The sequence below is a fragment of the Atta colombica genome, unplaced genomic scaffold, assembly GCF_001594045.1.
Source record: "Atta colombica isolate Treedump-2 unplaced genomic scaffold, Acol1.0 scaffold155, whole genome shotgun sequence".
Taxonomy (NCBI): domain Eukaryota; kingdom Metazoa; phylum Arthropoda; class Insecta; order Hymenoptera; family Formicidae; genus Atta; species Atta colombica.
In genome coordinates, this window is record NW_017259245.1 from 1,556,737 (window position 1) to 1,579,719 (window position 22,983).

Consider the following 22,983-nt stretch of genomic DNA (forward strand, 5'->3'; position numbering starts at 1 on the left):
CAGGCGTGAAAATTGCACCTTAGAATGTAAAAGTAGCAATAATCAATCATCCATAACACGAATCAGGATTGTAAAACAAAACGAAAAATGTGCAATAAATACGGTTTAATTTATTGCCACTGTTAGAATTGTCACATGTGTTTAGATAAGAGCACGTTCTTGCTACGAGATTCGTAAGAGCGATTAATTATCGTTGATATGCATATTTGCGGGCCGATATGATATATCAAAAAGAAAAAGATCATACTGAATCAGCATTGATGCAAAAAAAATCAGGATTATCTTGTTTTTTCAACATTTCGTTAAGTACATAATAATTTCATTAAATTCAAAATGTCAGTAAATATACAATAATATTGTAATGATATAGTTAATCATGTCAAAAGATATAAACAGCGTATATTGTATAAGTTTATTAATAAAAAAATTTATTTATATTTTATAATAAAATTTATTATAAAAATTTACAATAGAAATAATTTATTATAAAAATATAAAGTAACAAAACAAATAAAAATATTTTAGGATGCATCATCTGGACTCGATTCGCGGATTAATTGACGAGTTGATAAACATAGCTAGTGTAGCACGTACGTGTGTACTCCGTTGCTATCGCGGTAAATTTTGTGATATTGAAAACACTTCTCGCTTGATAATCACTTAATCATTTTGTGAGAAGAGTGCGAATCGTGGAAAAAGTGGAAGAGCGTAAACGTAACATAGATATCGAGTCGTGATGTAGTATCCGAATGACTTTTAAATAATTGTATGTAATTTACAAACGATGTTACGTACAGAAATCTGCAATCTTTTGTGATCTGCTATCACGATTGAGATATTTAAGAAAAAATCAAATATTGTATAACAAAAGAATAAAATAAGAGTAAAAAAATTTGTATGTTACAAAACAGTTTCTGTTAAATTTGTGTGGGATAATAAAATAATTACTTATTAAAAAATACAATGAGATAGACAGTAATAATAATGTTTCAAACATTTAAGTGTATAGTAAAAGATATAAAACATGAAAAAATTATGCTTTAATTAAATTTTGTCAACTTTTTTAATTTTTTAAAATAAAAATTACATTATCTTTTCCATATTTGTACAATGATGATGTACGAGATTATAAAATAGGATGAGATGATTTGATGATGATAAATCGATCGCGAATCTTATCAATCACGCTATCATGTACTGGTATTTATAAATACTTTGCTAGAAATTCATGTCAGTACAACTCTTATAATATAGCAAAAAATTGTGATATAAAAGATACAGACGTTAATTATAAAATCAATGAAAAATGATTTAAAAAATTAATTTATAATTTTTATAAATTATTTATAAACTCATAAAGTTGTACATAAAGTTGTCGTAATAAACTTGTAAACTTTTTGTGTCTTTCACTAGGATTATTGATTAAATATATATATATATACATAATTGCGAGGTACGTGTGATTGCAGATAAATAAATGTGGAACAATTTGTTTAAGTGTCAAGTATTAAATTTCTTAATTTTGCGTTCTCAAGAGGAAGAGAATAAATGTGTTAAATGGCGCTGTATTGGTATGTACTTAAGTATGTACATATAAAAGTGTGTTGACGATTACAGGTCCGGGTGAGAAGGACGTTTCGTCTTTGGAACACGTGTGTTCTTATCAACAGTCATTTTTCTCGTGAGTTACGATAACGGTTTTGCGAAGCGTAATTTCTGTCCAACGGCAGTCTCACGGTCTTCGACGATTTGCTTTCGATATTTTTGCAAGCCTCGCAAAAACCTGTAAAACACACATACACACACACACACACACACACACAAATTTAAGATGTGCAATCTCTATCAATTAATTCGCAGTCTTTTATTTATATGTAATCAGCAAAGTGAAAATTAAGATTATTGAACTAGAATTATTTGACAGCCAAATTTGATAATAAATTAAATTTATATAAATATTTGTATTATTGCTATTGTATTTAACTTTATATTTTAAAACTAACAATTGTATTGTTTCTCATTTCTATTATCGATTTAAAATAATAATTAGATTAAGTAAGAAATTGTAACGCTAATTAACTTTAAATAATTTGATGTAAATAATGAGATAAAACAATTTTATCTAATTTATTAATACAAATAAAATAAATGTCAAATTGAACATAAATAAATGTGAATTAAATTAGTTATAATAGTAATAATATTATTTTCTCAAGAATCGTCTTAAAAGATATCATTAAAGATCTTTATTAAAAATCTTATATTATCGTCTACAAGAGCATGTATTAATTATGTGACTTGTGAGTATATGTATCTGCAATAAGTCAGGTAAGTTTGCCAAGTCTAAATGATCGAGCAGATTATTTCTGCGGAATCGGTGTCATTCGCGCAAATACTAATCGTGACATCTTGTGTATCGATTTCGAACTTGATAGAATATTTAAAAGGCGCCACAACGTGGGTACTTTGAATTATATAATAAATTACTACAATTTCACGTACAATTTATTAATTTACTCTTTTACTAATTTACATACAAAAACTATTACGTTTAAACTTATAATATTGTTTTAAATTATTAGGAGTGTGAAGTTTAGTTTTTAAGGTTTTTTGAAGATATTCCAAGCTTTTCACGGCTATTATTTCTTAATGCCATTTTAATACCATTACTCCATAATATCTCGTACATCAACAATAGACGCAGTAAATATCGTATTTGTACATTTAAAAAATAGAGCTTCCTAAAGAACATTTTCGAACATGCGTTGCTTTTTAATCAGAAGAAAATAGCGGCTGAAGGTGTTATAGAATTTTGATAGAAACTTACGGTGATGTTGTTTCATCAATTAAAACATGTGAATATTGGTTCAAGCGATTTAAAAATGGTGATTTCAATATTAATGATAAAGATTAGTCGGGACAATCAAAAAGTTAGAAAATGCAGATTTGCATTATTGGAAGAAAATTCAGCACAATCCACTTCAGAATTTGCCAGATAATTGAATGTTGATTGTACAACAGTTATCTAAACGTTTACATGGTATGGGAAAGATTGCAAAGAAGGAAAATGGATTTCACATTAATTATTTCTTGTCAAAAAGAGGGGAAAAAATTGCAGAGAACGAAGAAAAATATTTTGATTATGATATTCATTATCTTGTTTAAATAAATCAGTTTGAAAAAAAAATCCTCAAAAATAAATCACATCTCTAATACTTAAAAATTTGATATCATCAAAATGTAACATATTATATTAGGTGTAGTAAAAAGAAATCCATTATTTTTCCATTCAATTTCATGCAAAAATAATGGATTTCTTTTTACTACATCTAATATATGTATTACCCCTTGAAAATAAAAATCGGATGTAATAGGAGAGTAATAGAAACATAACTTCTAGAAGGCGAAAATTGAAACAAGCATTTACACTTCTTTTACTTATTTTAATGTTTCAATTTTCGCCTCCTAGAAGTTTCGTTTACACTTCTGTTACTCTCTCATTACATTCGACTTATGTTTCTGATTTTTATTTTTATCAGGGCTGTTTATATCGTTAATTTCTATCTTTTTCAAATTTCTACATAAATTAATTTTTTCGCGGCACTATTTAATCAAAATTTTTCATTTTATATTATATTTAAGGAGTTTATACGATAAACTACCGTATGGTCGATTACATGATATCTTCTTACTCATGTTCGATTATTAAAAATAACAAATGCACGATGCAATCTCTAATCTTCGGCGATTCGCGCCATGTCAAAATTTCCTTATTCCTTACACCTCGTTTCGCGTGACTATAGGGAATCTGTCAAAATTCTGTTTGCAATGTTGAATTTCATGATTGCAATATGATTCTGATTGCAAAGCCTGAGCTCAAGATACTAGATAAAAATAAATTACACATATCGCGAAGGCCAGGATGCATCACGTGGCTATTGCTTGGTCGTAAGAAATGATTTATCGAATTATTATGTTCTCAAGTTTAGCGTATAAAATATTCTCCATTTTCAGTCGATAAATCAATTAAATATATACATAGTACAATTTCTCAACATTTACAGTACGCTAAAATGTAACATTTATGTGGTCGCAATCTAAATCATAATTTCATTTAATATCTTCTGTATTTTAATCGGCATTCTTAAAGTCACTGAAATAAAATGTGCATGCGTGTTTATTTTCTATATTTTTATTTTTAATATCTATTATATACTAAACAAACCATGTTTTCCAGTGTCTGCGGTAATCTTCATTGGAATATTTAGCCGCTTGACAAATAATGTGTACCTGCTGATTATTTTGCTTCTGGGTGAGATTATGTTTGGATTGGATAGTTTTGGAGAATGGGAGGACCTGATTTTGTACAAGGATGAAAACAAAGCCGTTATCAAGAAATCTGTTTGGAGCGATAAACTGTGCTCAGGTAGTTCGGGTCAACTCTCCTTCATGAAACTTACCGACATTCGGCACATTGGGGTCTCTACCAAGATGAGTCTCTTTATTTTGCACAAGAACGGGAAGATGATCACTCTCAGTATGAAAGGTCTATCGAGAAAGGAGATACAAGATTTGAGGAAAGAAATCAATCATTTTTTAAACATGAGCCGGCTCAAATATCTCGATCATTCTCTAGTCGATCCTTCGAACAGATTATTACTTCCTTCCGGTTCCGAGGAATACTTGCAAAACTTGCCAAGAACATGTCTATCTGTGTTCAACGAGTTTACTGTCTCGGACAATGTTTTAGGAAGTACATTGGACAGAACGTGTTACCAAGTGCAAGAGAATTTGAGTTCTCCAAGTTTAATGCATGGAACGCAACTTAATAGCTATCAATTGGCAAACTTGCGAAAAAGTTCTTATACGGGAAACTCGACGCGTTTTAATTATGTCAAGTGTATTAGAAACATTTGTACCATTCCTTCACCTCGCAATTTGTACAAGTTTCATAAAAAATGTAATTAATCAAGTATCATTCGTTTATGTTGTACATGTTCTTGAGAGATTCATAAAAAATGTAATTAATCAAGTATCATTCGTTTATGTTGTACATGTTCTTGAGATTTCTCACACTGTATCTTATTCGTGATTTAAGACAAATTAGTGTGTAACTAAGATTTTATTCATTTTATGCTGCAATAAATAATTTATTATTAAATAACAATTTGTTTGAAAGCATCGCAGAGAATACTTTAAAACTTATATTCATCACTACTTATTAATTAGATAACGTATCACTTATATAACATATTACTATAATAGTTTTATAATGATCGTATGTATCTAATCTCTATCGGTTTTTATAACAATTAAATAAATCCTTTTACGTAATATGTGATTTAACAAGTTGTTTACAAGCACGTTCAATATCTGGATATTGATATTGAAATCCTAATTCTGTAACACATTTTGGTACAACTTTTTGTCCCTCCAACATTATCTGAAACGAAAATACCAAGTATTATATTAACATTTAAATTATAATATTACATTTAGTAATAAGCTTAAATATACCTTTGCTCGTTCTTCATTGAGTAACATTTTTAAGAAAAAACTTGGAACAGGTATGATCGCGAATCTTTTTAGTGCCGCTGCAAACGCTTTTGTAAACTCCTTGTTTGTTACAAGCTATTAATAGATATATGTACCATTAATTATATATGATATATGTACCATTATTTCAATTGAAGATTAATGTAAAACTTCTCTCCTTCATAAAATGTTTGTATTACCTGAGGTGCTACTCCATTTAATATACCATGTACATTGTTATTTATAAGAGCAAATATAAACATGGAAACTAAGTCAGTAATATGTATCCAAGGCATGTATTGATTTCCACTTCCTAGTGGTCCACCGAGTCCTACCAAGAATGGAAAATAGATTCTCTTGATCATGCCACCCTCTCTTCCTAACACAACTCCGGATCTTATCGTTACTTGTCTAATGTTACTATCTTCTGGTAACTTTGCCGCTTCTTCCCAATCGTGACAAAGTCCTGATAAAAATGAAAAATTAATAATATAAATATATAAATATTATACAATATTAAAATAAGATATATAAAAAAATAAGATTCTACTTGATAGAAAGTCATATGATTCGCATTTGCTTTCTTCTGTATATACAGTATCATTGGGTTTATAATACGCTACTCCTGATATAGTTGCAAAAACTGTAGCCTTAGTACTCTGTATAGAGTCTGCCAGAGCCTTCGTCGTTTTTACCCTGCTGTTCCTAACATTTTGCTTAAATCCAGGTGACCATCTTTGCATAGGATCCAGTATATTCTGTCCGGTAAGATTGATGACAGCTGATGTGTTCTCTGGTAGACCATAGTGCTCTAAATCATGCTATAGATACAATGACTATCATTGGATTGATTCTTACCAACAGTAAATTTGTTCTCATGCAAATTCTATAATATAAATCCATTCTCATGTACCCATGACATTCTATTTGGTCCTGGCATCCGAGAAATACATGTACAGGAAATACCCACGAGATTCAGTGATTTTATTAGCTGCGTTCCTATGAAGCCAGTTCCACCGCCTAAAAACATTATATGATCTTACTCCTCCTAACATAACACGATTAATCTTTTGCATAACATGATTAACTTTTTTACTATGAATATAAATAAATTGTTGATTAATTTGTATATAAGTATCCTTACCTATCACTACGTGCTTTAAACCATTTAGTTGAGCCATGTTCAGAAACCTAATACACTTTTATGTTAAAAATAAATTTGTAATGTGTGTGATACACTTCTATTTTAATCATAAATTTGCAAGATTTTGCACAAGACTGAAAGACGCAAGAATACAATTTACAAAATTATTATAACAATAGAATTTTTAGGATAATAAGCACATGATATATGTCATGCTTACGTAATAGAAAGTAAATTATAGAACATTGTTTCTCTATAATTATTAAATTTGTTATCAGATTCGTAAATATAACAAATAACTATTTCCCATATATTTTTCTCGTGCAACGTATTATTCTATGTAACAAAATTTTAAAATTGTTTTCAAGTACTTTTGATAATAATTATAATCATAATAATTAATAATTTTTCTTCTGTAATTGATCGCAATTGTTACTTCATCTAGAGTTCACACACGGCCATACACGGCCAAAAATCTTTGTTTACTTCCAAACTTCCATAGAGCTAAATAAAGTTAGAATACGATCAACGCGATGCTATAATGCTTTAAGTTTTTGATTGGTCAATTTGTAGAATTTTTTTTCTGATTGGTCCATCGAAGGCATTTGTAGCGAAACTTCGATCACAGCCAATGATACAATACTTTTGAATGGCACTCGATTGTTCACGTTGCTAATTAGCCAATTCATTAGAAAAAATTTTCTGATTGGTGGTTTAATGAAAACACTTGGAGCATCAGTCGTTGTAAATGGCTAATTTTCGACAATAGATTTGTTTGCATTACTTAAAATCCTCAAATATATTTGCATTTAAAATGAGATAAAAAATTTATTCGCGTTGCTTAAAATCTTTAAAAGTTTTTATACTTAAAATGAGATAACTATATATCTGAACGTTGAAAAGAGAGAAAGCGAAGATGCTAAGTGCAAAGAGTGCAAGCAACGCGAAAAGAAGATTGATTGTGTATCTTGAAATGAAATGGCAATTATAAAAGTGAAAAAATTCATTAGAATGTTAATAATGTTATTAGTCAACCAAGTAAATTCATCTGTAAATGTAAATTTTTATTTTATAATTTTCACCTTACTTCAAAATACACACTCAACTCCCTCGAAGCATAGGATGCATTCTCTCTTGTTCATAGACAAGTCTCGAGAAGATCATATCCCATGACTGAGTCCAGTAGTCACCGTAGAAAATCCATTATGGTGTCCGTCATTCAGCAGTTTATTACGAATGTCCGCATTTCGGAATAGAATCACAATCTGACAACCGCGTGGCTAGCGGTAATTATGAAAATTCGATTGAAAGCTCCACACTGCATGTGAAGATTCTGATGCCACTGTGTCTCGTGCACGATCGACAGCCGTGAAGGGATCAGTGCTTCGAGGATAGAGCGGTCGTGATCTTCCCGTTTGTCCTCTTCTTCGGCGCGGAAAGAGAATTTTGAGAGACAAGAAGCAGCGAAAATCGAAAAATGGATATTGACAAAATGAAGGACGGCGTGGAAGTGAGTGACTCGGAAGCGGCTAGCAAAATCAAGGCGAAGAAACGGGATTCGATAGCGGATGTCTCCTTAGATATAAAATCTCGTCTTAGTTTGGAGACGACAGAAGCTTGCGGAGAACCGCATGTCAATGGGGTAGCTCAAGTGAACGGTATCTGCGACTCTCCTCAAAGAACTGCAGCTGTCACCGATCTCTCCTCACAATCTAAAACAATGGAAACTAGTCATTTAAACCAACATGGTATACAATGCCAGCTTATTCGCCATGTGCAGTATAGATACGACAAGCTCCAGCTTATATACCTAACAATAAAATAGAACAAATCATCATTCTATTCTTGTAAAAGATCCTGTTGATCTTGCATGATGGAGCCTAGTATATTTTTTTCTTGAAGATATCTAGTCGAGTGTTGCTTTAAAAATATTCCTAGTCATCGAAAATTTTTAAATTATATAAATTATAATTTGAAGTTAAGAGATTTGTGTTAAAAGAAAATCTTGTTTGATTAGAATAATTTTTATATATTACAACTGTGTACAATCCTAAGAATGAGTGAAAACATCTGCTTCTTGTTATGTTACAGAACAAGCAGGAACATTATCCATGGAAAGTAAAGACAACGATATCCGATATGTTAGCTATACAAGTGAATTACAAATGCCTGATATTATGAAATTAATACAGAAGGACCTAAGTGAACCATATTCTATTTACACATATAGATATTTTATTCATAATTGGCCGAAATTGTGCTTCCTGGTATGTACTCTCCAGAAAAATCTTTTATTTTATTACTCAAGTTATTATTTATGCATGTGATATTACATGTGTTGTTTTCGCAATATTAATAAAAATAAAGATCTTGCAGTTTCTGTTATAATTATGATTATAATTATGATTATTATGGGACATTTAAAGACACTGATATTGTTTCCAAAATTTCATAAATTCAAAGAATTATAAAAAAATTACTTCTTTCAGCTCTTAGATAGAATTTAAACAAAACTGTTCTTTTGTTTATCAAGGCAATGCATGGTGATGAATGCGTTGGTGCCATTGTCTGCAAACTAGACATCCACAGGAAGGTGATAAAGCGTGGTTATATCGCAATGTTGGCTGTCGACGTGAAATATCGGAAACGGAAGATTGGATCGAATCTGGTGAGACAAGCTATCCAAGCAATGGTGGAGGATGACGCTGACGAGGTGGTTCTGGAAACGGAAATTACTAACAGGCCAGCACTGCGCTTGTATGAAAATCTTGGATTTGTGCGGGATAAACGATTATTTCGATATTACTTAAATGGCGTGGATGCATTACGACTGAAATTATGGCTCAGGTGAAATTCATCCGCGTGCTTATGTCAATAGGTATTTAAATAATTACAATGTTGAAGAGGTGTAACATCTATGCTCTACTACATCAGATAAATGGACGACATTAATGTCAAAGAGATTATATGTTTCTACATGCACAAATGTGTTTTCAGTTGCAATACCATGCAATTTATTCTCTGTACTTTCATGAGAGAATTGGCTTATTTAGTTAAATTATTTAAATAATTTAAATAATAGCGTGGATAAACTTTATATTGCAACAAGATTATTTCTATTTATCTGAAATATCATTTATTTTTAATAAATTTATGTTTATATTGTGTGAAATAAATACAATGAAATAATGAATTTCCAACAGCCTATTGACAGTACGTCCATTAAGGACGTAATATATGTACAGAGTAATTTGTTAATAGTGCCTAACTGTTGCCTGACTAGTTAGTTATTTTGTTATGAATTTGCTGCAATTCCTTTGATATTAATGTCAGTGATCGAAATAGATTTCAATTGCAGCTTGAAGATATAAAATGAGTGATAGCAAGAGACAAAAATCGAAACTGTGAAAAGTACTGAAAATAATCAATGTATTTTGCTGGGGCTCACATTGATAAAGACCACATTTTGAAGCATATTTAAGTTTTCATAATTAATCTGAAAAAAATTAATTTTATGTCACAATTATGGATTCTATTACATTTTTTGAAGATTAAACGTATGCGTATACTTTGTCATCAATGAGTATAATTAACAATGTATGTTTACTATTTATGTAGGGGAGATTGAGACTAAGTGGGCGCCTTTTTTCTAATTGCAGTTTTCAAATAATAAAATAAATGATTTTATCAAATAATTTTATTAGTCAAATAATTATTAGCGTTTTATAGATTATAAAACTATGATGGCAATAAAAAGTTTTAGTGTTTGCAACTTCATTTCATATACACAAAAAGTGATTCGAAAAATGAAATTTCAAAAATTACTTTTGACTATCGAAAACATGTTTGACTATCTAAACATAATAATACTATGGCACCTAACTAAACTAATCAAATTTTGTTAGTAAAGAAGACATACGAGATGTTATCTACAATAAATTGAGAATTCATAAGATATATTTTTGCCACTCAAAATTCAAATGTCAGCTTAATCCTGGTGCCCACATAGTAAATATGTAAACCCGGTCTCTCCTATAGTCAATATATTTAAAAATATATATATTTTAATTATATTCTGAAATTACAAATTTTGAAAGTTTTCATCTAAAAAACAATTTCATCTAAAAAAAAAAGGTTCTTATACATATAACTTACTCGGCCTTGTAAGCAGTTTTGCGGTTCGTTAATTTTTCTGATAAACTGAATTTGTACAACTGATTTGACTATTTTTAACCCTTAATGTACATGACTGGGTCATTCGTGTCTTGCATTTCTTTTCTTTGAAATACTAGGTACATCAAGTAATTAGTTATAACGTTTATACATAAACATTTTTTTTAACATACAACTTTAGAAATATTTTCTAAAGTATATGTAAAAATTATTTAATAGTTTTTGTGAAAGTGACAAAAACATACGACACAAACGACTCATCATGTGTACTAACGGTTAATTGATTGTGAACAAGTGAATTCAAAAAATAATCTGCAATCTAAAAAGAGAGAAAGAATTGTGGTACATAATTTGTAGAATAATAAAGTAATGATGTGTGAGATATAATCAACAAAAGGCCATCAAATATTTATATAAATTTAAAAAAATTGTTTTTCAATGTTTTTAATGGATCCAGTTTATTTTTTTTTTTCAGTGTTTCAATGCGGAATGATTATAAAATGGCGTTAATCGATCATCTTATGTGAAAGTTGTTACATCACGCATTGTGTGACAAATTGTTGTATCTTAACGCTATGTCAATGATTTTGTCAATGTGAACAGAGTGACAGAAATGAAGAAAAAAAAAGAGAAAAAAGAAAAGAGGAAAAGAAATAAAAGCCGACCGAAGATGGCAGAATTTTAGGAAAAATATTTCCGTTCAAAATTATAAAGTGATATACGGAAATATCGATACTATATATGTATATATATATATAAATATATAAATGTATGTCTATATATATTATACATATATTACATTAAACGAATATGAACAAAGAAAAAAAAAAGAAAAAGAAATTATCGTTTACGAAATTGAAATGTTTGAGGGAGTGCGCCTCACGTGGTGAGGAGTGATACGCGCATTACTGTCTACCTATTATATCTATCTTTGTATAAAATAAATGCGAAGCACAGATCATAATGTAACTATTAAAAAAATGTAAAAATGTTAATAAAAATACATAAATGTTTTTACACGCGTCTCGTTTACATTATGTTCATCTATTTGTTGCAAAACAATCGTTTTTAGACTATGTTTTAATTATATGTCCCAATCGTATTCATGTGGAGTATTATTACTATATTTTTTATTCGATTGAATATTTATTCGGAATGTCTGCTCGTTAAAAAAATGAATTATACAAATTATTTAAATCACAATTATATATTTTTTTTATTGAAAAATGGATATTTGTTAATATTTTAATGCTATCGCAGTGTAATATTTTTTGCAATAGTTTCTTATTCTAAATATCTAGAATAAAAAAATAAATTTTTTTGTGGTCTCTGGGATGAATTTACATGACTTTCGATTCTGGATTTATTATCTCTGCATGTTTATTTGACAAAAAAATGTTCTAACGCAGGAATAAAAAACAAATCTAATAATTCGATTTCTTATATCAATTGTGTCCAATAAAGGACCTTTCGATTGATTAGTGAAAAAATCACCGGTTACTGTTGTATAATTAATCGTAAACGTTCCTGACATTCAATAATCAATGGATGTATCCGGATTATAGTAATAAAAAAATGTCCGAATTGTAGCAATCAATCTAGTTAAATTGACCAATAAACGATATGAACAATCGAATGCCACTACCAAAATGGAACGTGCTCCAGAGTGGAATGTGCATGGAATAAGACAATCAAAATTCGCGGAAAAACAAAAGCAGACAAGCGAAATGTACCGCTTACTACTACTGCGAGTTCCGATTGCTTCCGCTTTTCCGCTTTCCGCTTTTCCGTCAAGGTGTGAACCCGGCCTAATGGCTACCGCACCCAAAATTTCGTAATAGTATGCGTAAGGTGTAAAAACTTAAGCCGACGAGTCAATCAGGATACTGTTTTAGATTATATAATCTATGGAAATGGAAATAACAGTAAACTTATTCATAACCTTAAGATAATATAGCAATAAGATGAATTTCAACCGATTGAAACTCATCTTATGGATAACTTAACTGCTATTTCTATTTCCGTTAAGTCCGATGTCAACAATGCTCGAAATCGATTCAAGATCTCGGACACAGAAAAAAATTAACAAATCACATTTGAACAATTTAATTACATGACCATTGCAATTGGTCAATTCTTTCTTCATCTAAGGTCTCGGACCAATTTTTAGCATCGTGGATGGAAGGATTTAGAGTACGTAGATCTAAAGCAGTGTCCTGATTGGCTCATTGGTTTAAGTTCACGTCTTAAGATTACTGTTACAGAAATTTTGTCTGCGGCAGCTCTAAAAAGATGATTCATTCGGATGCGCAATGAAAATATTGGAGGGTCTGCTAGCCAATCAAATTTCGAGCTTATATGTTGACGTCAATTGATTCGTTCGCGCCTCAATGAACTCGATTTCTGATTGGTCGAAATCAGGGGATCTCCGCCATTATGCGCAATGGGTCACCTTTACTTTCTACACCATCGTACTGTTCTACGTTGCGTTTCTCTTAGACGCATGTACGCGGCATCTCGTGGCGTCGATCATCGTTTCACAAGGATTCGTCATTCGTTGAAGTCGTTTACCACCGTAATCATCGTTTTAATTCCCCTTTACAAGATCACGCACGGTAAGTAGAAAAAAAAATATGCATACCGTAATCCGAGTCTTATCGTCAATGAAAAAGCGATCCGTTTGCGAAACGCGTGAAATAATGTACCGCATTTATCCATTTGTCGACAGAATTCCATATTTTCGTTGCAATTACATCCACGGTGTAACCGTCGCGGTGCTAAATTATTCTTGGAACGTGCAAGTGTTTTCCGTTTCGGCAGTGCGCGGCGAGAGATAAATCTATGTTTTATCTCGATAAATTGTGAATATATCGCGGATAAAAAAAAAAGCGTCGTCCCATTAGTGACCTCCGATATTCTATAATTGCCCCGATTCCACGCGGTATCCATGGGCGACCGGTCCATTTTCGGCGGCATTGTCGGTGGCAGCGGCCATTACGCGAACATTTTTCCGGCAAAATCGTTCATCTTGGAGCGGTATTTTGCACCGGTAATATACTCGCGTTTACACTTTAATATATAACTTATCGCGTTATTTATAAGAAACGAGTCCTATATTCTCGAGATATAATGTTAATTTAATGAAGTTTTATTTCTATCGCTTATTTTTAATCAGGCTCCGTGTTGTGATTCTTGAACAAGTAAACTCGTTTCTTTAAATAATTTTATCTTGATTAAAATTGAAGTTAGGTAACTCAATTGAAATTAGTTTGTAAGCATATTGTGATTTTTATATTCTTATATACTTGCTGTCGGATGTTGAACAGTTTCTTATATTTTTATAGATTTTTGCTTGATTATTTATTGTAATATCTTACATATTTTAATATATATTTTAATATATCATTTAATATATTCATATTGTGAATATATATGGAAAATATATTGAAAGAATTGAAGGAAAGGCTTCATTCATAGTAATTTTTTTATCTGAATAAACTTGATTTCTCTTAATGATTGAAATATTTTCCATAATTTGTATTATTGCAAATTTTAATTTTTTCAGCAAACCTACCGAAGTGATCAAGATATAATGGCGGATAACGATGATCTTTTGGATTATGAAGACGAAGAACAGACTGAGCAGGTAGTCGATGGAAGCGGAGATGTTCCATCTAAAAAGGAAGTCAAAGGTACATATGTCTCTATCCACAGCAGTGGATTTAGAGATTTCCTTTTAAAGCCAGAAATTCTTCGTGCTATTGTCGACTGTGGCTTTGAACATCCATCTGAAGGTGAATAATTATTTTTTATGTTTATATATATAATGATGAATATACAATATGTTTATTTGATAATGCTAAATAAGGACAACTGAAGATCAAATTAGACATTTTCAATGTATCTATATTTTCTTGATTTTAATTTTGCACAATATTTTAAAGTTATAAGTTAATAATGTATAAATATTGATGTTTACAGTTCAACATGAATGTATTCCTCAAGCAGTTCTTGGCATGGATATACTGTGCCAAGCAAAATCGGGTATGGGAAAAACGGCTGTATTTGTATTAGCTACTCTTCAGCAACTGGAATTAACAGAGAACCAAGTCTATGTCCTAGTAATGTGTCACACTCGAGAACTGGCTTTTCAAATCAGTAAAGAATATGAGAGGTTTAGCAAATACATGCCACATGTGAAAGTAAGTTTTATGTCATTTTGATTGTGTATAAACTATATACGAATAGAATAATATTGTAACGAAGTAGAATAATATTGTGTAGCTTTTAAAAGTTCTTTTTAATATAAAATTTTATATTGTTACATGAATTTTTAAATAAATTATAAAATATTTTATTACATTTACATTATAAACAATTTTTACATAATATACTAGCACTAAATTTGAATCATAATATATTTTTATGTTCTAATGAATATTCAATATTTTCTGTACTAAAAAATATGAAAGGAAGTGAACTGTCTCACAGCCGTCTATATTTTATTTGTATTTTTTGTACATACAATGATGAATACAATTTATAGTAGAAAGGGACAACTGAAATTTTTGATTGAGATAATATTTCTGATATATCTATCTCTTCCTAATCTTGTAAGAAGATTTATATTTTTGGTTTTTAATAAAATTCTTTTTGTTAAAGGTTGGCGTATTCTTCGGTGGTTTACCTATCCAAAAAGATGAAGAGATGTTGAAGACTGTGTGTCCTCATATTGTTGTTGGCACCCCTGGTCGTATTCTTGCTCTTGTACGGAATAAAAAACTGAATCTAAAACACCTGAAACATTTTATTCTTGACGAATGCGACAAGATGCTTGAATTATTAGGTATGTCATAAAACAACTAATTAATTAATTTAAAATTTATTAAAAAGAATCTACATGATGTGTGAAAAAGTCTTAATTTATTATGATGACTATTTTTTCCATCACCCACTCAACTGAGCGATTCTTTAAAATTTATTTTATTTTTAACATTCGCATTTCAAATAATAATAAATAATTGCGCTACATGTTGTTACAGATATGCGCCGGGACGTACAGGAAATATTTAGAAGCACACCGCACAGCAAACAAGTCATGATGTTCAGTGCCACGCTGTCCAAGGAGATACGTCCTGTCTGCAAAAAATTCATGCAAGATGTAATTACACAATCTTCCTCCTCACTTCGATCTACGATTGCTCCTGCCTCGTTGGCATATTCGTGTCCAGGACAAAGCTCAAGCCACACTATAAATATCAATGTCGGCGCATCCGCGGGTTAGGCGCTTAGACGCCGCTTTGAAGAAATGAATACCGAGTTCGAAAAAAATGAATCTCGTTCGATATCTTTCGATAAACGGCGCAATCATATGCTCGACACTCGTGTCCAACATAATATCTCACTGCTCCTCCCGATTCTGATTCCAAGTCTAAACTCGATATCTGATGTGTCATCATCTGCATATACATGTGGAGGGGAAGCATACACCTATTTATCTAAAATCGAGTCAACCGACACGATGTTTGAAAGATCCGAGTTAGAGTTCCAATCGATAGTAAAGTCCTTTAATTAGTTGCTACGCATTAAAGGGACAACACATAATAAAGATAACAATACGTTCAGGGAATATATTGAGGGAGAAAAAAAGATAGGGATATGAAATATTTCTTATGGGTAATCGTCAGGAGGAGTTAGAATAGAATTAGGCTCTGTATGCACTTATGGGATTTGTTTGCAATTATGGGTGGGGGGCTAAGAAGACTTCAAGACAACCTGAAGACAGAAGAGCACAAGAAAGAAGATGCAAGAGGATACTCAGGGGAATGATTAGGATTAGTTAGGAAAAAGAAATATGAAAGCATAGCATAGTTCTATTGTATTCGCGTTCATCCAATCGCATATTAAAAGCTTTACTAAAGTTTTCTTGTCTCGGTGCCAAGATTTCGATTGCGATCGTGGTCTCGTAGTACGAGTGAAGTCAACAAGGATGCAAGTGCCGTGCATGAATCGAGCAATTTCATGTCGTAAAAAAAAACCGTAAAGTCACATGAAAGCTAAATCACGCGAATCTTCGTGTATCTGTAAATTGCGCTCTTTATTTCGTACGAGTGACGCAAATCGGGTCGCGGCTTAGTGGATACCGGAAGTGAAGAGCTGAGCGTCTATGCCAACCAGAGTAATGCGAGTCGATTCTGGGCATCTTCTTAATGTGCCAGAAATTTGGGAGAAGAGATTTTGGCATCGAGTGGCCAGCGGATGTGACCGAACGTTCTGTCATGAGTGCGCCTTCTTAAGTTCAGTTGGGACAAACTGCTGAGTTTTCATTGTTGGCACTACCCAGAGATGGAAGTCGCCGGACCGTATGTAATCTGTATGACTAACCTCGATCGATGATTATGATTATTCTCTGCAACTGAAATGCGGGAGTCTCTTGCCGGGACTTTCTATTTTACGGATATATACGGTAACTTAACGAACCTAATGTTGTTTCTTCAAAGGAAGAAAAAGATACATATTTGGTAGTACATTTACAAGGAAAAAAAAATGGTTTGGCTTTGTCTTTTTTTGTATCTCTTAAAGATTCTGTATTTTAAAAAAACTTTCATTTTTGTGCAAACGCTGTAGTTGCATCAAGGGATATCATTTTAGTTTGTTTTACTCGTATTTTTAAACAGACGTCTCTTTATCGTGCATTCAATTGCACGATTTTTAGACGGCGAAAACAATGAGTACATAGAGACTGCAGACACAGCCGCAAATTCCTACGGCCTGAGAATTATACATAGGCACTGTATAATTTGTGTATTTTATGAAATAACGTTCTTTGTGCAGCCCATGGAAGTCTATGTCGATGACGAGGCGAAGCTCACTTTGAACGGTCTCCAGCAACATTACGTTAAATTGAAGGAAAACGAGAAGAACAAGAAGTTGTTTGAACTACTTGATGTTCTTGAGTTTAATCAGGTTTGTTTTCTAACTAGGACAATCTGCAGTGGATATCCATTTTTTTTTATCGTGGAGAATCTTTACATGATGCAATAATTTTTCTTATTTCCTATGATGACTATCTTATCACTACTCACCAATTCTGACGAAGATTCTTCCAAGTATTTATTTTTAAGAATGATTTACGTTTAAACGAGTTAACCTTTTAAGATATTAAATTAAAAATGTTTCTTCTTCAGATATACCAGTTGTATTATCAATACTATATGTATACTATTTACCTTTTAATGATTACTTTGTATAGGTTGTCATATTTGTGAAGTCTGTACAAAGATGTATGGCTTTAGCACAACTTTTAACGGAACAGAATTTCCCTGCGATTGGAATTCATCGAGGCATGACACAAGAGGAGCGATTATCCAGATATCAACAATTCAAAGATTTTCAGAAAGTAAGTAGGATTTTTACACTAAGTTCTTCAAATTATGTACAGGATATGATTGAAAAAACGAGTAATATTTTCAGCGTATTTTGGTGGCGACAAACCTATTTGGACGTGGTATGGATATAGAACGTGTAAACATTGTATTTAATTATGATATGCCAGAAGACTCCGATACATATTTGCATAGAGTTGCACGTGCTGGTCGTTTTGGTACAAAGGTAATAAATTCTGACTGTTTACGATGAAGTCAATTTTCGTAGTAATTTACGTAGTAATTTTCCACATCAAATGTTTAAATTATATATGTATAATGAAAACATTTTAAAATCTGTAACAATGTTCACTATATATTATACGCTGATAAAATCAAAACAAAAACTGAATATTTAATATTGACTTATTGATAATTAATTCGAATAAAGTTATTTTGAATTGTGAAATATTTGCAACCGCTTTTTCTAATTATGTATATGATTTTTTCATTTAACAATATTTTGCAGGGTCTTGCCATTACATTAGTAAGCGATGAAAGTGATGCAAAAATATTGAATGATGTTCAAGAAAGGTTTGACGTAAATATTACAGAATTACCGGACGAAATCGATCTCGCTTCATACAGTAAGTTTAATCTATTAAAAATTTAATTATTCTTATCCAAAAATTTTATATTAAAAATATATTAATTCGATATTTTTTTTACTTACAGTTGAAGGACGATGAATTACAATGCACTAAGTCATAATAGTATCTTTTAAGGCACATAATTTAAGTGAGTGAGATATTTGTTTAGTTGATATGAAATAATATTAAATTTTAATATTTAGAACTGCATTTAAATAATTAGTTTTTTGCTTGTAGTACTTCTTATTCCACGTATTCATAACATAAGGATGGGCACCAAATAATAATTACAAATATACAAAAGAAAATGTAATTGCATTCACTGCAAAAAACTTGTTTTATATAAGTTTATCGGCTATTTTCAATGATATCGAACAATAGATATGATCGGTTGACGTAATCTCTATAACCATCGCTATACTTTGATTAATACAATAAACTACTATTGATAAAGATGTACATTACATGTCTCTTATTCTATTTATTAGAAAGTAAGGATGTTGTGTATAGTATATTTCACAATATAGTCATTACATAATCCTGTAAGACTATGAACGAGTAAAATAAAAACTTCCTTTTTTAAATACAAATTTATTTCCTATATATATAGTAGATAATTTTCCTACTAGTATAAAGGTAACAATTGAAACTAAAAAATTTATTTTAATTTCATCATGATTAATCAAAATTAAATAAAACAAGATAGATTTCAGATTTTCATTTACACAAATAATTATGTGTTATATTATAATTACTTACAAAATTAATTATTCAGAAGTTTACAAAATTGTCATTATTTTCATAGATCATTTTTATTCTTACAACAATAAACTATTATATGTATTTTTTTGTAATTAATGCAATTTGCGACAAAAAATTAAATAAAAAATTTCTTATAATTTTTATACGCATTCCTAATAAAGTATTCACTATAGTTTATATTACTATAAAATGTACCGTAACTCACGGTCTCGTGCAAAAGAATACTGTAATATTGCTGCGCTTGTGTCTCCTGATATGTACAACTAAGTACAATGTTCACACGAGCAATATAGTTTGTAGTTTGATATAAATTAAGATATTAAGTTTACAAGATTATGTGGAACAATAAGGAATCGGAATAAGTGACGAATCTTCGCAAAAGAAAATTAATATTTTCGAGTATTCGCGTAGAATTATGTAATTGAAGTAAAATAAAAATAATATTTGGTTTCATTTAGGTCTTGGTTTATTTTGTGATTTATTTCCGACTTGTGTACTACCCCCACGACCCAATGGTGCTGGACCTCTTCCTCCTCTGCCAAAGGTACCTGTAAGATATATATTGAACAACAATGAATAGATTGCTTTAAAGATTTTCATCAGATTGTTGATAATTGTCTTCTATAGGATAATATGAAAACAAAATTTCATTTACTGTTCCTTTGAAGTTTAGTTTTCAAAAAGCTTAGTCTTCATTTTAAATGTTTCAAATTATAAAATATTTCAACATTTTCATTGAGGAAAAAATTTCTTAAAAATAGACATTTCAAAAAAGTACATTAAAGATGTTTTTTTATATACAGAGGGTTAATAATTTTGTAAAGAAAAATCGTTACCTCTTCCACCACCACGTCCTCTTTGATTCTGACCTCGACCCTTCATTTCGCCGCGTCCCCTTGATTTCATCTGTATATCTTCTTTTACCATATCTATTACTTCATCTGGGATCCTCAGATATTTTATTGTGCTGCCTCTTATATAGCATTCAGGCATTCTCCAGAATTTGTCACCATCCTAATACAATTGTCAGATTCTAATGAGTTGAATATCTATAGCTTAACTCTAGGGTTCATTGATTATAAATTAAAAACACTTTTGATTAATTAACAAATTAAAAAAATAAATATATAAATACTAGCATATACTAGGTATCGATACTAAGCTTTAAAATGTCTAGTATATATTGGTAAATTTTATTTAGTTTTAGTTTTTATTATAAAAGAAATTGATTACAATTCATTCGGACAGCGTTATCTTTCTGTGTTTATTTCATAGATCTTAAACTTAAGCTCAATTAAGTAAATAAGAAGTCTTTCCTAGAATCAGCATGTATATTCTTACCCTTGACGTACATATAACCTCTCTGAGGTTTATGTTCATCCAGTTATCGCAGCTGACCAAATGACCGTTGTAAGTTTCCCCATTTTTCAGCTCCACCAACTGCAATAAAATACTTAGTTGGATTATTAATATAGTAATATACAAAGCCTCTTTAAACATTCTTCTTCAAGAGATATGCACAAATCCAGGACTTACCATGGGGTGATTTTGCGCTGTTTTTAGTAAAGTTAGAGGTAACTGAAAAGAATTAAAGAATATGTATTTAAAAAACGAAGCGGGTCTCTTAATAACTGAATGAGAATAACATGCTTACCATTATTATAATTTATTAAAACCCACTTCTTATAGGTTACGCGTCAACAGTCTATCAGATTTGAAAATAATTGTCTGCGAGCGCCAACTATTGGCGAGATTTTCCTTCAACGAATCGTATAATGTTCTTTAAAACAAATATAAATAAAATAATTGTAAGAGGTGCATAAATAAATTGTCCAAATTAAACAATTAAAGGATAATTCTTCTTTTAGCTTAAAAATTCATTTGAATATTCATTCAATTGAATATATATATCCAAGTGGAAGATATTACTTTTCATATATAAATTCTACAATCTTATTTTTTATAGCAGTTTATTCAAAAATGATAATAAATTTTACTTGTAAATAAATACGTTTCCCGTCTTATGCATGTGCTATTTTTTAAATTAATGACCATAACAATTATAATACGAATTCAAATAGCATCGTGTCTTATTCTGTCTTATTCTTAACATCCCAGAGAGCATAAAGTCGTCTAAAAGATAACTAAAAGACGACTAAATTATTATAAAGATATCTTTTAATGAAAGAATATAATTGACAAAAAGATGACTAAAAGACGACAGATGTCGCACTGTTAGTAATTTTATAGTCTTATCCATATGATATCTAAAGGACTTCTTTAAATATCTTTTAATCGTCTTTAATACTTCTTTTAATTTTTATATTTTGTACATATATCGTTTAATAATCAAATTATCGAATTTAATTATCGAATTCTAAATTAATTTTTATACAAAACAAAATAAAATTGACTGACAATATGTCCCATTTCCTGTCCAATCTTTGTTATATCTTATGTGTAAATCATTATCTTTCATCATAGTTTCATTTGGGGACTCGATTACAAAATAATATTTGATTAGTATTCATTAGAACGTATAGTATATATGTACGTATACATATTAGAACGTAAGTAAAATTTCTTATAATGCTGCGTCTTTTCTGTCCCGTATAATTTTCAAATATGAGAAACTGAACTCTATCACGTCCATCTGGTGGCGATCTCGCGTATTGCTCGCGAATGAGTGATAAAAAGTACCAAAATAATGGAAAGATATCTTTTTCATGTTGTCTTTTCGACGAAAAAGATATCTTTTAGTCGATCTTTTGCTTTGCGAAAATGACAATCGTAGAAAGATGACGAAAAGATGTCTTTTTTAAGTTGTCTTTCCGACAAAATTAAAAGATCTTTTATCTTTTAGTATTTTGTGCTATCTGGGATATTGCTTGCTAAATATATATGCATTACTAAGTGTGTGTTGCTACCAAAATTGTAGCAACTGAGTCTTTATTTCACTTGTTTGTTGGCAATTTGATGCGCCTTCACAATATGATAACATAGAGTAGCAATTTGCCAGCAATTTGGCGACAATTTTAAAATCGTCACCATCAAAATTCGTATTATTGCCATCATGTTGCCATAATAATATGCAGCATCATATAATGCTATCATATTGCCAACGCAAGATAACATTGACGCAGCTATCTTCCTGCTAAACTGTTGGCAATATACATATACACATTGTTGTCTGCATGTTGCTACAATGTCGGTATATTTGAAATCGTTGAAGATAAATCTACAGCAAGTTGCCAACAGCATCATAAGCAATCATAGATTTGTGCGATTTTATTGAGACACATTTTGTTATCTGAGAATTATGTAAATACGACACTGCGATTATAAATATAATTAG

At 30.6% G+C, this 22,983-nt stretch overlaps 5 protein-coding genes across 9 annotated transcripts; 3 read left to right on the forward strand and 2 right to left on the reverse strand.

The window, feature by feature from the left end:
• Positions 1–3,851: 3,851 nt before the first annotated feature.
• On the forward strand, positions 3,852–4,968 carry LOC108685559. Its single transcript, XM_018190410.1, has 2 exons — positions 3,852–3,948; positions 4,238–4,968. Exons 1-2 carry the CDS (start codon positions 3,852–3,854, stop codon positions 4,966–4,968), a joined length of 828 nt encoding a protein of 275 aa, XP_018045899.1.
• Positions 4,969–5,297: 329 nt separating this feature from the next.
• Positions 5,298–6,964, reverse strand: LOC108685651 (epimerase family protein SDR39U1). The gene is made up of 7 exons (XM_018190545.1): positions 6,900–6,964; positions 6,680–6,813; positions 6,449–6,555; positions 6,086–6,356; positions 5,736–6,001; positions 5,518–5,631; positions 5,298–5,443 (listed from the first exon to the last, which is right to left on the reverse strand). The coding sequence occupies exons 2-7, from the start codon at positions 6,714–6,716 to the stop codon at positions 5,327–5,329; spliced, it is 912 nt and encodes a 303-aa protein (XP_018046034.1). The 5' UTR covers positions 6,717–6,813; positions 6,900–6,964; the 3' UTR covers positions 5,298–5,326.
• Positions 6,965–7,872: 908 nt separating this feature from the next.
• Positions 7,873–11,866, forward strand: LOC108685596 (N-alpha-acetyltransferase 30-like). 2 transcript variants are annotated; one of them, XM_018190457.1, is made up of 4 exons: positions 7,873–8,427; positions 8,771–8,946; positions 9,213–9,526; positions 11,328–11,866. In XM_018190457.1, exons 1-4 carry the CDS (start codon positions 8,157–8,159, stop codon positions 11,377–11,379), a joined length of 813 nt encoding a protein of 270 aa, XP_018045946.1. In that variant the 5' UTR covers positions 7,873–8,156; the 3' UTR covers positions 11,380–11,866. The 2 variants fall into 2 exon arrangements, with proteins under 2 accessions (XP_018045946.1, XP_018045947.1); XM_018190458.1 differs by having other exon boundaries at positions 9,213–9,557; positions 11,328–11,386.
• A 1,486-nt stretch (positions 11,867–13,352) lies between these two features.
• Positions 13,353–19,450, forward strand: LOC108685738 (ATP-dependent RNA helicase WM6). Of its 3 annotated transcripts, XM_018190700.1 has the most exons (10): positions 14,445–14,646; positions 14,834–15,054; positions 15,515–15,698; positions 15,895–16,013; positions 17,687–17,818; positions 18,105–18,251; positions 18,326–18,463; positions 18,746–18,863; positions 18,952–19,014; positions 19,104–19,450. In XM_018190700.1, exons 1-9 carry the CDS (start codon positions 14,445–14,447, stop codon positions 18,963–18,965), a joined length of 1,275 nt encoding a protein of 424 aa, XP_018046189.1. In that variant the 3' UTR covers positions 18,966–19,014; positions 19,104–19,450. The 3 variants fall into 3 exon arrangements, with proteins under 3 accessions (XP_018046187.1, XP_018046188.1, XP_018046189.1); XM_018190698.1 differs by lacking the exons at positions 18,952–19,014; positions 19,104–19,450 and adding an exon at positions 13,353–13,467 and having other exon boundaries at positions 14,418–14,646; positions 18,746–18,889; XM_018190699.1 differs by lacking the exons at positions 18,952–19,014; positions 19,104–19,450 and adding an exon at positions 13,848–13,901 and having other exon boundaries at positions 14,418–14,646; positions 18,746–18,889.
• Positions 19,451–19,841: 391 nt separating this feature from the next.
• Positions 19,842–21,364, reverse strand: LOC108685650 (U6 snRNA-associated Sm-like protein LSm4). Of its 2 annotated transcripts, none has more exons than XM_018190543.1 (5): positions 21,283–21,364; positions 21,165–21,206; positions 20,970–21,068; positions 20,465–20,642; positions 19,842–20,176 (listed from the first exon to the last, which is right to left on the reverse strand). In XM_018190543.1, the coding sequence occupies exons 1-5, from the start codon at positions 21,283–21,285 to the stop codon at positions 20,079–20,081; spliced, it is 420 nt and encodes a 139-aa protein (XP_018046032.1). In that variant the 5' UTR covers positions 21,286–21,364; the 3' UTR covers positions 19,842–20,078. The 2 variants fall into 2 exon arrangements, with proteins under 2 accessions (XP_018046032.1, XP_018046033.1); XM_018190544.1 differs by having other exon boundaries at positions 21,165–21,181; positions 21,283–21,343.
• Positions 21,365–22,983: the final 1,619 nt, after the last annotated feature.

Bases quoted from the DNA above. Each gene is read 5' to 3' on its own strand.
- LOC108685559 (XM_018190410.1), top strand. From the start codon at position 3,852: ATGATTCTGATTGCAAAGCCTGAGCTCAAGATACTAGATAAAAATAAA. The intron at 3,949-4,237 runs GTAAGAAATGAT...CATGTTTTCCAG, and splicing joins CACGTGGCTATTGCTTGGTC to TGTCTGCGGTAATCTTCATT.
- LOC108685738 (XM_018190698.1), top strand. From the start codon at position 14,445: ATGGCGGATAACGATGATCTTTTGGATTATGAAGACGAAGAACAGACT. The intron at 15,055-15,514 runs GTAAGTTTTATG...TTTTTGTTAAAG, and splicing joins AATACATGCCACATGTGAAA to GTTGGCGTATTCTTCGGTGG. The intron at 16,014-17,686 runs GTAATTACACAA...TTCTTTGTGCAG, and splicing joins GCAAAAAATTCATGCAAGAT to CCCATGGAAGTCTATGTCGA.
- LOC108685596 (XM_018190457.1), top strand. From the start codon at position 8,157: ATGGATATTGACAAAATGAAGGACGGCGTGGAAGTGAGTGACTCGGAA. The intron at 8,428-8,770 runs GTATACAATGCC...GTTATGTTACAG, and splicing joins TAGTCATTTAAACCAACATG to AACAAGCAGGAACATTATCC. The intron at 9,527-11,327 runs GTGAAATTCATC...TTTTTTTTTCAG, and splicing joins CGACTGAAATTATGGCTCAG to TGTTTCAATGCGGAATGATT.
- LOC108685651 (XM_018190545.1), bottom strand. From the start codon at position 6,716: ATGGCTCAACTAAATGGTTTAAAGCACGTAGTGATAG. The intron at 6,002-6,085 runs GTAGAATCTTAT...CATTTTTATCAG, and splicing joins ATCATATGACTTTCTATCAA to GACTTTGTCACGATTGGGAA. The intron at 5,444-5,517 runs GTATATTTAAGC...TTTTCGTTTCAG, and splicing joins TCAATGAAGAACGAGCAAAG to ATAATGTTGGAGGGACAAAA.
- LOC108685650 (XM_018190543.1), bottom strand. The intron at 21,069-21,164 runs GTAAGTCCTGGA...ATTTTATTGCAG, and splicing joins CAGCGCAAAATCACCCCATG to TTGGTGGAGCTGAAAAATGG. The intron at 20,177-20,464 runs GTAACGATTTTT...TATATCTTACAG, and splicing joins AGGACGTGGTGGTGGAAGAG to GTACCTTTGGCAGAGGAGGA.